The 15,287-nt window shown below is 35.5% G+C and overlaps 2 protein-coding genes across 2 annotated transcripts; both read right to left on the bottom strand.

The window, feature by feature from the left end:
* Positions 1–630: 630 nt before the first annotated feature.
* On the bottom strand, positions 631–1,059 carry LOC107935898 (leucine-rich repeat protein 1-like). Its single transcript, XM_016868523.2, has one exon. It carries the CDS (start codon positions 1,057–1,059, stop codon positions 631–633), a length of 429 nt encoding a protein of 142 aa, XP_016724012.1.
* Positions 1,060–13,431: 12,372 nt separating this feature from the next.
* LOC107935894 (dof zinc finger protein DOF1.5) lies at positions 13,432–14,686 on the bottom strand. The gene has a single exon (XM_016868520.2). The coding sequence runs from the start codon at positions 14,074–14,076 to the stop codon at positions 13,567–13,569; it is 510 nt and encodes a 169-aa protein (XP_016724009.2). The 5' UTR covers positions 14,077–14,686; the 3' UTR covers positions 13,432–13,566.
* Positions 14,687–15,287: the final 601 nt, after the last annotated feature.

The following is a 15,287-nucleotide window of genomic DNA, read 5'->3' as shown; positions in this document are numbered from 1 at the left end:
AGAAAGATGGAGAGGAACAACTAGAGAGAGCCTTTAGTAGTGTATATAAAGAGGTCTTCGTGAAACTAGTGTAATGATGTAAGGTGGCTATAAAATAGTGTGGATGTATTACGATTGAGGTTTACATTACATATAATAAATATTGATGTACACTAAATTTAATTAAGGCAAGTGTACCTATCAATTAATAGTATAATTATGATGAACACAAATATTGTTCTTTTGAAAACTACAATTACTAAAAATTATCACATTTCTATTATCTAACCTAACAATTCAAATCATTCATTAAAATAAAAATATACTATCTAAATTAACAACTAAAGAATAAAACACGAAAATAATCAAATATCAATCAAGTGACTAAACAAATAATAATTAAGTAAAAATCTACTTACACTTTATCTATAATTTTCAATCTAATTTATGAAATTTATTTCATTAATTTTCTTGGTCCTTAGAAACAACTCATTTACGGTAATATCTCTCTCCAACCTTCAACTTTGGAAGCTTACCAATCTCATGGGTAAGCTTCCTTGAAGAAAATTATGGCTGAAATCCATTGTTTCCAAGTTTATCATGTTGAAAAGATACGAGGAGATACTACCTGTAAAATTGTTTCCGTAGAGACTACTGAAGCTTGGTTAGGTTGCCAAACCATGGAGGGATTCCACCACTAAGCTCATTGTGGCTCAAATCCATGAGCTCCAAAAGTTGCAAGTTGGCCAATTCAGATGGCAAATGGCCATGGAAACTGTTCCCACTCACGTTGAGAGCCGACAACAACGAGAGCTTACCCAAGGATGGAAGGATAGTGCCGTACAGGTTCATGTTGGGAAGATTCAAGGCCGTTCGGCCATTAATGCCGCAAGAAATGCCAGTCCAGTGGCAAACGGAGGTTGCGGAGGACCAGTTGTATGGCCAAACATTTAGAGGATTAGAAGCAATATGGGCTTTGAATTGGAGAAGAACAGTTTGATCTTCGTTAAAGCATGTTACAGTCATACATAATAAGGTTGTCAACAAGATCGGAACAGAAAATGACAGTCTGTTGGCCATTATCGCCGGGTGAATCATGTTTGATTTATCCCATTGTTATACAAAAAATGGAAGAAAATATTAGAACTCGTAAGGTCAAATTTACAGTAGCTGTCGGCTCCATTACTTTGAAAGTTGGATCCATTTCTTCAAACTTATTCATTTATAGCCTCTCTAATAGGCCAAGCTATCACATTAAAATAGAATAGAAGCAGTTTAGTCCTTAGTCATCACGACTGTGTGGGTTCCCCTTAGAACGTTATTGTAGAATTTTGGAGGCGAATTGAATTCGATTTGGAGTCCTTTTTTTTAATTAAATTTTTGAGTTAGAGTTTTATGAATTAAAAATAAATTAAAAATGTAATTTAATTTTGATTTTAGTGGAAATATTAGACATTAAAATATTTGTTAAAAAAAAACTCTATTGATTTTGTTTAGGGTAAAGTACATCTAAAGTTATTAAACTATTACTAAATTTATGTTTTGATATTTTAACTTTAAAAAACTACAAAATAATTACTAAATTATTTGAAAGTTTTCATTCTAAGTCATGGAACTATTCAAAAATTTTTATTTAAGTCACTGGACTATTAATTTTTTTTAAAAAAAATTAGCTAGTGAGTTTCAAGTAATGATTCGACGATTTGTATAGTGTATCAGTACTCGTTAGTAAGAAGAAGAATATATGTTAGATTCAAGTTGATCTGATAGTTAATATTGAAAATCTAAATGTAAAAGTTCTTAGTAATTTAATAAAACTTATTTTTATAAAATAATAATTTTTAATCATTTTTCAATTGAGTTAATATCCAGTTAACTCATTATACTAACTTAATCAAAATTTTAAATAATAGTATTGTTAATGTTGGGGTTTGGTCAATGGCTGAGTTTGTCTATCCACCCTAAATAGGAGAGGATGAAGAGTCGAGGATATAGCTGGTCAAATTATGGTGAGGAAGCTTGGTGCTTCTCTAGTGAGATATGCGAAAAAAAGGGAAGAAAAAGATAAAAGAGAAAAATCTAGAGAGAATTTTTAAAAGTGTATATAAAGATGTCCTAGTGAGACCAATGTAATGATACCTATGATGTTGTAAGGTGATTATAAAATAGTGTTGATGTGATAAGATACAGGTTAATTTACATATAATGGGCATATATTTATATATATATATTTATGCATGTAATGGATGGTGTCTTAACATAAATTAAGATTGAAGTGCAGCAAGTGTGAAGTAATTATGATGTGAGTTGTCACATTAATATTGTTAAAAATTTTAATCGTTTAATTAGCGATAAAAGAATAACTATTAAACTTAAAATGAAAGGATGAAAAAAAAGGAGAAATTTTCATTAAACTTCACTGAGTTAAATAAGATGAAAAAAAAAAGGCATTTCCAACATTCACATTAATTTTGTTTAGGGTAAAAAACAATTTTCATTAAACTTCAGAGTTAAATAAGATGAAAAATAAAATTAAAAAAAAAGCATTTCCATCATTCACATTAATTTTGTTTAGGGTAAAAAAAAACTCTATTAATTTTATTTAGGGTAAACTGCATTTAAGGTTACTAGACTATTAGTAAATTTATGTTTTGATTACTAATTTCAAAAAGTTATAAAATGGTTACTAAATTATTAAAAAAATTTAAACCACTGAGTTTTAAGTTTTTTTTTGGAATTTGGCTAGCGAGATCCAAGTTACAATTTGACGACTAGTACGGTGGATTAATACTCATCGACAATTAAAAAAACATACCTTAGATCTAAGCCCATTTGTTTATCAGTGTCGAAAATCGAAAAAGAAAATTATTTAGATTTTGATTCTCAGATTTGTGACGTTTAAAGTTGTTTCATGAAAAAACTAGACTGTAAAAGAAAAAAAAATGAGAGCTTTCAATTGACGAAGGCGGTGCAAATAGTAATTTTAAAAGTCCAATAACTTAAATAAAAAATTTTAAATAAGTTAATGGTATTTTATAATTTTTTTGAAGTTGATTAGCTTATTTTAGTAACCAAAGTTATTAGCTTATTTTACGTAGCACTTTGCCTGCTTCAAAACTTAATTCTCTAGTTTTACGCTGCTAAATGCATGGTAAACAAATAAGGATGAACCCTAAAAGAAATTCTGGATTGAAAATAAATTTGGAATGAAATGAATTAAAATTTAGCTCCTATTTACAAACGAATAAATTCAATATTTAGAACCCTAATTCACTCCTAAACATACTATGAAAGAAGCTCTAAATATTTTGGCGCTTGTTCCTCTTCTCTGATTTAACCACCACCCTTCCTCCCATGAAAAACACAGCGGCCGTAGCAACGGCGGCTGCTCCCACTGCTGAAATTACTGAACCCCAATTGATCTTACTTGTATTACTCTCATCATCATCATCATCATCATCATCTTCTTGTTGTACTTGTTCTTGTTCCTCACGTTTCACTTCCTTATCTTCTTCCTTTTTAACCCTACCCATCAATTCCTTGCTCTTCTTGCCTTTTAACTCAACAATGGCGTTCTTCAGTTCCCATAACTCGGTCTCCAACTCAGTCATCTTCACCTCTATCTCATTCACCATCTTCTCCGACCCTTTCATGGCTTTAACCTGTTCCATCATCACCTGCAAATCCGTTAACCCATAACTGCCTCTCTCTAACATTGCTTCCAATAGCTCAATTTCTTTACTCAATTTCTTCTCCTCTTTATCACCATCATCGTTCACATTTACAGCCTCACCAACTACATTCCCTTTCTCCTGGGCAATTTCTTTCTTATTTGGAATTAGTTTTCTTGGATTCATTTTCTGTCTATCGGGATCAGTCTTTAACACCTTACCTTTTCCACATTTCTCGTGTTCTTCAGTTCCAATCCCTAAATCTTTCCATTTATCATTCAATTTCACCGCTTTCAAAACTTCAACCCCTTTTCCTTCGCCAGATTTATCCAACTTATCTCCTTTTAACCCTTTCGCAAGCATTAACATCACGACCTTCCGTTCCAGCTCTTCGATTTCGAGATTCAATTGATTTTCACCTTTGTTAAGTTCTTCAATCCCACGGTTCAAAGACATTAACATCTTGTCGTTCTCTACATTGTCAAGGATCAATCGAGGTACCTCTTGCCCTAATCTCCGCCGCAGACGATTCCTATCCGAAAGTCTAGCCTCCACCTCCCTACCAACTCGATCCTCACCGTCGTTCTCCACCGTCCGATGGGCACCCGACGACGAAGAAGAAGAAGATGGCGGCGATGGGACGTTGATCACCACGGAGCTTCCCATTAAAGTAGAAGAGATACCCATTGCTTTAAATTCAAATTCCTTTTGTTTCAAAGATGGATTTTTTGTTTCTTGATCGATTGAACTGCTTTGTTATACTGAAAATGAACAAAAACCGAATGAAATTGGCTTTAATTTAACGAAGCAAACGAAAGATTTATCCCAGTTGGACGGTTGCAAAAAAGGTGAGAGATTTTGGTTAGGGTATGCGTTGGAAAAGAGAGGGAAAATATTTTCGCGCCTTAATTACGGGGTCAATCTGAATACGTGTCTAAACCTGATTGTATTAGAGTTGTTCATCTTATTATCTTTCGTTGTTTTTCCAGTGTATTAACTACAAATATAGTAGTGATTAAGTTAAAAAAGATAAATATCTTAAGCTTAAGTTAGCTTAGACAATTAATGAAAAAAGAGGCTGATAATTTTAGTCATACAAATATGACATGGAATTTGTTAGAATATCCGAATTCCATTGATTTTCCCTATACGATCACGCATACTCTACAAGCAAATATTCAATGAAGAGGGATGAAGCAGCTGATAAAGAAGAAGATAAAAACAAGAACAATGGCTAGTAACAAGAAAAAGAAGACATTTGCTGACGATCAAAAAGTGCCATTTTACAAGCTCTTTCCATTTGCAGATAGATTATATATGTTCTTGGTAACAGTAGGAACCATCGCCGCTATTGCTAATGGCTTAACTCAGCCCTTCATGACGCTCATTTTCGGTCAAATGATCAATTCTTTCTCCGGTGCAGATCAATCCGGTGTCGTTAAAGCAGTCTCAAAGGTTGAAAACACAACCTTCTTTCTTTTGGAGTTATTTTCGTCAAAATGGCTCTTGCTATAGCTATTCGTCTCTTTTGCCCACCTGAAAGTTGAGTTCCATGCTCCCCCACCATGGTGTCAAGCTCCTGTTAGCCAAACAGCAATCCTTAGCATAGTCGCTCGAAAATTTTCGATCGGAAAACAAAATCATGTTATGTTACCTTGGGCAACTTGTCAATGAGTTTAGCAGCATTAGCCATCTCAATTGCTGCTCTATCTCTTCATTAGTGGCATTGTCCTTTCCATATGCAATGTTTTCCCTGATAGTTGTTGCAAAAAATATAGGTTCTTTGCTGACAAGCCCGATTTTCCCCCGTATCCATTGAAGCTGCAACTCTCTCAAATCGACGCCATCGATGAAAACATTGGTTTTTAACCTTCAGGCGTGCAAAAGCAACGAATGGCTATAGCAAGAGTCATTTTGACGAAAATAACTGCAAAAGAAAGAAACAAAGAAAGAAAGAAAGTAGTGTTTTTAACCTTTGAGACTGCTTTAACGACACCGGATTGAACTGCGCCGGAGAAAGAATTGATCATGTTAAGAAATGGCTTAAAATTGGTAGTGGATTGTTGTTGTTGGTAGTGGGTTGTTGGTGGTAGTGGATTAGTGGATGGTTGTTGGTGTCCATTTTCAACCACAAATCTTTGCCAAAGTTTTGGACAATTATGTCCTTGAACTCTCTTATAAATAGAGAGGTTCATTAGCCATATTGATCATCCCAAACCAAGAGAGAGCAAAGCTTGTTCTTTGAAAGCTAGGATTTTAGCTTTCGGGTTTTCTATAGGGGTTGAGAGTTGTGAGGTTCTCGGGTTGTGTCTTGAGTGTAAAACACTTGTAATCTTCATCTTGTTATAGTGAAATTTCTTTTCACCTCTGCCCGTGGACGTAGGCATTAAAGCCGAACCACGTAAATCCTTGTGTTCACTTTATTTTTCGTTCCGGTCAATTTACTTGTAGTCATATCGGAGTTCTCGAATCGATCCTTTCCGCAACAAATTGGTATCAGAGCGTAGTTGAAGGAGTGATAATATTTTCTGAATTGCCCTGTGACTGCAGCTTTGTCTGATCTTTCACATCAGGAAGAAAATATTATCATTCATTCAAAGGTTCCAAATTATGGCTACAAGTGTTTCATCGACTAAGTATGATGTCGAGAAATTTACCGGGAAAAATAGTTTCAGTTTATGGCGCATCAAGATGCGGGCAGTGCTGGTTCAACAAGGATTGCTAAAAGCATTGTCTGGTAAAGATAAATTACCAAGCACGCTTTCGGAAGAGCAAAAGGATGACATGCTAGAAAGAGCACATAGTGCTATTCTGCTATGTCTAGGAGATGAAGTGCTACGAGAAGTAGCGGATGAGAAAACCGCGTCCGGTTTGTGGCTCCGGTTAGAGAGCAAGTACATGACGAAGTCATTGACGAACCGGCTCTACCTCAAGCAAAGACTCTATGCCCTGAAGATGGAGGAAGGTACACCTGTTTCCCAGCACCTGGATAAATTCAATTCCATTATCATGGATTTGAATAATATCGATAACAAAATCGATGATGAGGACCAAGCAATAATTGTTTTGTGTTCTTTGCCTCCCTCGTATGAGAATTTTGTTGATACAATGATGTACGGTCGTGATGACCTGACTCTAGAGGAGGTGAAAAATGCCTTAAGTTCCAGTGAGTTGAGGAAGAAAATCACTGGTAAGGTGGTCGAAAACAATGAAGGCGAAGGCTTGGTTGCTCGAGGAAGATCCAAGGCAAAGGGTGGAAGTTCAAGTAAAAGCCATCCTAGATCGCAGTCCAAGAAGAGAATACAGTGCTACTACTGTAAGAAGTACGGGCACATGAAGGTAGATTGTCCGAAAAGGAAGGAGAAATCAGAATCACAGGAGCAACAAAATGATCGTGCAAATGTAGCTGATGCAGATTCTTCAAGTGATGCCGAGATCGTTCTTGCAGTATCCGACTCTTACGCTGGTGGGAGATGGATTCTTGATACGGGAGCTACATTTCATATAAGTACTTCGAAAGATGCATTCTCAACATACGAGAAGCATTCTGGTTCAGTACTAATGGGAAATGACCACGCATGTCAAGTCATGGGGATTGGCACAGTTCGTATAAAGATGTTTGACGGTATTGTTAGAACTCTAACTGATGTTCGGCACATTCCAGAAATGAAGAAAAATTTGATCTCTTTGAGTACGTTGGACAAGAAAGGCTTTCGGTACTCTGCTGAAGGTGGAGTTCTCAAGGTATTCTCGGGTGCTTTGACTGTGATACGTGGTAATTTGGAGCGGGGCCTTTACTTCCTCGATGGTTCCTCGGTTACAGGTGTTGCGGGAGTGTCATCATCAGATGATCTAGATTCTGACACCACGAAGTTATGGCATATGCGGCTCGGGCATATGAGCGAGAGAGGCTTATCGGTGCTAAGCAAACGAGGATTATTGTCTGGGCAGTGTACAGGAAAGTTGAATTTCTGTGAGCACTGCGTCTTCGGTAAGCAGACTCGGGTAAAGTTCAGCACTGGGATTCACAAGACAAAAGGCACAGTGGATTACTTCCATTCTGACCTTTGGGGGCCTTCTCCGACAATTTCTAAAGGTGGTTACAGATATCTGCTTACCTTTATCGATGATTACTCGAGAAAGGTTTGGGTGTATTTTCTGAAGAGCAAGTATGAGGTTCTCATCAACTTCAAGCAATTTAAAGCTTTGATCGAAAATCAAACAGGAAAGAAGATCAAGCGATTCCGGACGGATAATGGCTTGGAGTTTTGCTCAGGTGAATTCAATGAGTTCTGCAAAAATGAAGGAATAGTGAGACACCGCACTGTTCGTCGAACACCACAACAAAATGGAGTTGCAGAACGCATGAATAGAACTCTCTTGGAGCGAGCTCGTTGCATGCGATCAAATGCTGGGCTCGGTGAAGAATTTTGGGCTGAAGCTGTTAATACTGCTTGTTATTTGGTTAACAGATCTCCGTCAACAGCTATTGAGCTGAAGACTCCTGAGGAAGTATGGTCTGGTTCTCCTGCTGATTACTCTGGTTTAAGAGTGTTTGGCTGCCCTGCGTATGCTCATGTAAATGAGGGAAAACTCAAACCGAGGGCGAAGAAATGCATATTTCTTGGATACGGCCAAGGGGTGAAAGGATACAGGTTGTGGTGTCCTGATCCGGTTTCGTCCAAGTTCATCATCAGCAGAGATGTGACTTTTGATGAGTCATCCATGCTTCGATCCACCACAAATTCCCGGGAAAAGGAGGAGTCAGATAGAATGGGAGATCACGGTGTTGAGAAGCAGGTGGAGTGTCAGGTGGACGCTCCAATTCCTACGGAAGGTACTTCAGTCCAGGATGATCAAGTTGAGGTGCAAGATTCCGATGAAGATGAGTCACCTCAAGAAAAACCATATAGCATTGCCACTGGAAGAACGAAGAGACAAATCAAACCAAATCCGCGTTACGCTAATCTGGTGTCTTTCGCGCTCAGTGTGGCGGAGTCCATTGGTATAGAACCTTCCAGTTATAATGAGGCTGTCACGTGTGATGAGTCGGCACAGTGGGCAATTGCTATGAGTGAGGAGATAGAATCTCTTCACAAGAACCATACTTGGGAGTTGGTTAAGCCGCCAAGTAACCAGAAGATAGTTGGTTGCAAATGGGTCTTCAAGAAAAAGGAAGGCATCCTAGGGGTTGAAGCAACTAGATTCAAGGCACGATTGGTTGCTAAAGGCTTCACTCAGAAAGAGGGGATTGACTACAATGAAGTTTTCTCCCCAGTCGTAAAGCATTCTTCCATTCGTGTATTACTTGCCATGGTGGCCAAGTCTGATCTAGAACTTGAGCAGCTTGACGTAAAAACGGCGTTCTTGCATGGTGAGCTCGAGGAAACAATCTACATGCGTCAACCAGAGGGTTTTACAGTTCCTGGTAAAGAAGACCATGTCTGTCTATTAAAGAAGTCTTTATATGGATTGAAACAATCCCCAAGGCAGTGGTACAAGCGGTTTGATAGCTTCATGATTCAGCATGGTTACACAAGATGTGACTATGATGCTTGTGTCTATCATCGGAAGCTCTCAGATGGTTCGCACATTTATTTGTTGCTGTATGTTGATGACATGTTAATTGCTTCCAAAAACATGTCGGAAATCAACAAGTTAAAGTCGCAGTTGAGTGGTGAGTTCGAGATGAAGGATCTGGGTGCTGCCAAGAAAATTTTGGGCATGGATATTCACAGAGATCGCAAGGCGGGCAAGCTTCGTGTGTCGCAGAAGAACTACATTGAAAAGGTTCTTCAACGCTTCGGCATGGATAAAGCGAAAACTGTGAGTACTCCGTTGGCACCACATTTCAAACTCTCTGCAGAGTTGTCACCACAATCTGATGAAGAAAAGCAGCAAATGTCTCACATTCCATACTCGAGTGCAGTTGGAAGCGTGATGTATGCAATGGTTTGCACTCGTCCAGACATTTCACATGCAGTTAGTGTGGTCAGCAGATACATGAGTTGTCCTGGCAAGGAACACTGGCAGGCCGTGAAATGGATTCTCAGGTACTTGAGAGGTTCTGCAGATTTATGCTTGGTATATGATCAGAGTGACTGCACTAGCAGTGTCACGGGCTATGTGGACTCTGATTATGCTGGAGATCTGGACAAAAGAAGATCTCTGACGGGTTATGTTTTCACTTATTCTGGAGGAGCCATTAGTTGGAAAGCTGTGTTACAGTCTACCGTAGCCTTATCTACGACTGAGGCGGAATATATGGCGTTAGCAGAAGCAGTGAAAGAAGCATTGTGGATGAAAGGTCTAGTAAGCAGTTTGGGTTTACAACAGGATTTCACTGTTGTATTTTGCGATAGCCAGAGTGCCATACATCTGACTAAAAATCAGATGTTTCATGAACGGACCAAACACATTGATGTCAGATATCATTTTGTTCGGGAACATGTTACGCAAGGTGACATTGTTATCAGCAAGGTTGCTACCGAGAAGAATCCTGCAGATATGTTAACTAAGGTGATCCCTGCATATAAGTTCAAGCATTGCTTGGACTTGATAGGTATTCGGGATTGATTAGCGCCAGAGAGGCGTTTGGAAGAGGTGATCCAGTTCGAGGAATTCACTATGATGTTCAGCTTGGTAAATTTCAAGCCAAGGTGGAGATTTGTTAAGAAATGGCTTAAAATTGGTAGTGGATTGTTGTTGTTGGTAGTGGGTTGTTGGTGGTAGTGGATTAGTGGATGGTTGTTGGTGTCCATTTTCAACCACAAATCTTTGCCAAAGTTTTGGACAATTATGTCCTTGAACTCTCTTATAAATAGAGAGGTTCATTAGCCATATTGATCATCCCAAACCAAGAGAGAGCAAAGCTTGTTCTTTGAAAGCTAGGATTTTAGCTTTCGGGTTTTCTATAGGGGTTGAGAGTTGTGAGGTTCTCGGGTTGTGTCTTGAGTGTAAAACACTTGTAATCTTCATCTTGTTATAGTGAAATTTCTTTTCACCTCTGCCCGTGGACGTAGGCATTAAAGCCGAACCACGTAAATCCTTGTGTTCACTTTATTTTTCGTTCCGGTCAATTTACTTGTAGTCATATCGGAGTTCTCGAATCGATCCTTTCCGCAACAGATCATTTGACCGAAAATGAGCGTCATGAAGGGCTGAGTTAAGCCATTAGCAATAGCGGCAATGGTTCCTACTGTTACCAAGAACATATACAATCTATCTGCAAATTAAAAAAGCTTGTAAAATGGCACTTTTTGATCGTCAGCAGATGTCTTCTTCTTCTTCTTCTTCTTCTTGTTACTGCCAATGTTCTTGTTTTTATCTTCTTCTTTATCAGCTGCTTCATCCCTCTCCATTGATGATCCATCACCAGTATCTAACCTCCATTTTTTGCTTCTTCAATGATCCCCTCGTACGTATATATATACCAGTTTCCTTTCGATCAAAAAGAAAAGAAAAGAGAAAACCAACCCAAATATTTTCTTGGGTTAATTAATTAGTTTGTAAATTGTTAGAACATTTATAAGAAAATTCAAGAAAATAACCATTAAAGAAAGATCACAAGCCAACTCGAAAAAGAGATAGAAAGAGCAAGAGAGACGTAGCGATGTAGTAAGCAAGTTTAATAAAAGGAAGGAATAAATTTAATTATTCCTTTACAAACTCAATCAGTATTTTTTTTCGTAAAATATATGGTTCAAACTCTAAAAATATTTATCAACTAAATAGATATTTTTTATTTTAATGTGTGAAAAATATACTCCTTTTAAATTTTATTAATATTATATTTTTTAATATGTTGTCCATTCATTTTCACAATTTCATTTATGTATTTTAAATTTACATAATAATAAATTTAGTCATTAAATTTTTAAATATAATAACTTATAGCATTTTTATTATGAAACGCATGTAGATTGCTGCACAGTTTTTACTCTAACCTCATTAAAATTATTGTTTTAGTCAGCATTTTCATTAAAATAATGACCGACTCTTTTTGAAAAAGTTAATAATTAAGTTTAACTCAAAAAAATGATCAAATTAACAACAAATATAAATATTGAAAACTAATTTTTTTTTGGTATTTTGATTTTGATTTTGGTCTTTGTTACATTCGATTTCCCCCCTATTTTTGTTAATTACTGGAAACTTCTTAATGACTCTATGGTTCCATCGTGTGCTGACATGTTAGCTCCACTTTGGAGTTTTTTTTTTTACATTTAATTTGTGATTTTGTTCCATTTCTTTTGATTTTTCATTTTAAATTTGCATTTAAATAAATATTTTTCACTTATAAATTTTAATCAGAATTTAAAATTTTAATATAAACCGACTTTCATTTGTAAAATAGTTTACTTTTGATATAAATAAAATAGTTTTTATTTAATTTTTGTAATCTCATAAATGAGATTAAAAACTATCATACATATATATATTCTTAATTAATACTATACAATAATTTATCAAAAAAATATTTTATAATAAAATAAAATAATTCAAGGATTTTTTATGGTTAAATTATATATATTTCGGATTTACTTGTTTAAATTATAAAATGTTTTACAAAAAATTATTTTCATTGCTTTCCTATATTTGTTTGGTACCATGAAAGTGCAGATAAAACAATGTAGTTGAATCTAGGAACGACTAGCTACGAAAGGTGCTACCACTATCCATTATTCTTGAAGGAAAAACATTGAGCCTTGAAATATAAAATAAGACCTCTAAAATCAAATCTTTTGTAGCTTTGATGAAATATTTTTTCATCTACAATAAACTAGCTTTCTATGTCTAAATTATTGTTGTGTTCTTGTTACATTGATATCATGTTGTTCCCTTCACATCTTTCTAATAAATCTTTTATATCTATATTAAGGCTTTTAATATTTTCCCTGGCCATTCAAACCAGATATCTAGTGATGATATATGAATTTGAAATTGCAATAAATAAGCTTAATTATGTGCTTTTGACTCAATTAATCTTTTTAGCAATCATCACCAATTAAGTTAGTTGAGATAGTGATAGTTTTAGTGAGTGGTGATGTCATTTTCTGGACTTAAGCCTGAGTTTCATCTTTTTCTATTTTGAGAAGCCATTAAAAATTGAGCTCTGCTGCTAAATATGACATGAAATCACTCAAAGTCAAGAACCATTTGGCACTTTAAAAATATCATGATTCAGTGCATATATAATTAAATGATTCTTCAAGACATGTGATGAGCCTGAATTGAATTGAATTTACTACATGAATATATAATTATCTTTTTTAATTTTTACAAATTTAATCCATGTTTCCTACATAAATTCCTTCCATTTAAGATATCACTATTCCCTTAAGTAAAACTATAGACCTTTGTTACATCAAAATCATAGAAGAATATCATCTTCTCAAATTTTTTATTAAATAAATCCTCTTTTTAGAATGTTAATTTTGAACTACCCACATGACATATGATACTCACATAAACCCTAATTAACAACACATAACTCTGAATACTAAGGCCTTATAAGTAATCGGACGATGGAAAATGAAAATAAAAATCTTAATAGAGCTAAAGCTAGTCTAATTCATCAATTGAGTAGTTTAATATCTCAACTAATTTAATTGGTTGCTGATGTGACAATGATTTATTGAAAAAAAGATACAGATGTTATTATTTTATATAATTTTTTCCCTCAACAGTATAATTTATTATTGAGTTAGCTATCAAACGTATTTATTGGGTTTTGCACATTTTTAAGTACCTAACGATATAATTGATATTAGAATACTGATTAATCAAAGGCCAGCTGTATATTTACATTAGTCTACAATCCATACAATTTTTAATCATTGTTGAAACATTTGCAGGCAAAACAAAAATGAAATGAAAACCTAAAGTAATAATTATGAAATTCTACTATTTAAGATCAATAAGGTTGACCACCTGAGCAACTTATCCGCCTCCGTTTCATCGGAAACACTTGCCGGAAACCACCATTCGATGCCGCTACATGCCACTCATCTAACACAATCCCTTCCAACTCAAACTGTTGTACCAGCCCACTAGACCCATCATCATACAAACACCCTTCCGAGAACCCACCAAGATCACGACCCGGTGGCTTAACTTTCCGACGACCAGCCCCAACCGGAACGTTCCTAAGTGCCCCACCTGCCGTCCAATACCTCTGACAACCTTTACAGAAATGTCTGGGCTGGTTAACGTTGTAGTTATTGAAGTAACAAAATTTAGTCTCCATGCTCTTGCATCTAGGACATGGTATGATCTTATCTGGCCTCTTGGATACCGTTGGATGATGATGATGATGATCTTCTTTGTTTTGCTCTTCTTTTACTACTTGTCTTCCATGCAACGTAATTGTTTTCCCAAATAGCTTGATTCCTTGACCATCAGCTTCTTGGCCAGCCATAACCATTTAGAGAAAGGAGAGTAGTTTCTTGGGGTTGGGGTGAAAGGGTGTTTTCCAGAGTGGTTTATATAAAATATATGACGAGGAAAAAGTGGGAAAAGTGCTAGGAATTGACAAGGAAAAAGAAAGGACCATGTGAAGGAAGTAGCCGTCAAGGACAAGAACAAAGTAGGTGGCGTGGAAAAGATGATGATCAGCTTTTTGTCCACATCATTACTCCACGTAATCAAATATTCAAGATAATAAATAAAAAATTGGGGAGGGGGGGAATAAAGAAATTGTTCAAAATATGGGTCCTAATCCTTGGTAGGTTTGCTAACAAAAATGTCAAAAGTGATGGAGAATTAGAGCATAAAGAGATAAAGTTTTGGTTCTAATGGAAACGTACATATAAAATATAGATATGATAAAAAAGCTTAAACTTTCTGACTTAGGGTTTGAAAATCTAGAATTTTACTTTTCTTTGTTTTCTTTTGTAAGATTATAACAAATCTAAGAAAAAGAGATTTCTTTTTTCCAAAAGGTAAAAGAAAAGAGTGAATTCCACTACTAGATGCATGAAATGATGGGTACATGCTGATCAATGGTTTCTTTTTCTTATAAAAGAAATCAATAAAGCATAAGCACTTGGTTCTTCTCAAGAAATATCCTTTTTCTTTTCTCACTAGGAGCTATTATGAAGTTTGGTAAGGGTGGATTTTTATTATTTTTCACAATACTCGAACTTGAATCTTTAAGATCGAAACATTATTAATAATTTATAAAGTTGGATATAGATAATCATGTATTCAATTGCAAAACCTTTTTTTTTTTTTTTGCTTAAACAAGCATCGCAGGCTGCATTCTTTTTGCAGGTTGCAATGAACGTTGATGATAAATTTGTTGCAAATATTTGCTTTTTCCAAGGGAAAAGTAGTTTTGATATGGGCTTAATCTATTCCTTTTATTTATTAATAAAGGAATCTTATTAAATTAATGCAAAAGTTGCCTCATAATTTCCACACCTTTTCCAATTATATAATGTAGACAAATAAGCATTTTCGTTTATTTTAGTTGGAAAAGAAAAAAGAAAAAAGATGTACTTCCTCTTTTCAATGCTTTGGAAGTCTCTCTTTTTATTAATTATTCAAAAAGATTTAAAGAAATATATATACATCTTTTTAGGGACACCCATTTATTAAGCTCATTGTTTTTCTTTTCACTTCTTTTATCTTACT

Source organism: Gossypium hirsutum, chromosome A10, assembly GCF_007990345.1.
Source record: "Gossypium hirsutum isolate 1008001.06 chromosome A10, Gossypium_hirsutum_v2.1, whole genome shotgun sequence".
In the NCBI taxonomy this organism is placed as follows: Eukaryota; Viridiplantae; Streptophyta; class Magnoliopsida; order Malvales; family Malvaceae; genus Gossypium; species Gossypium hirsutum.
This window is presented reverse-complemented; position numbering and strand designations above follow the sequence as displayed.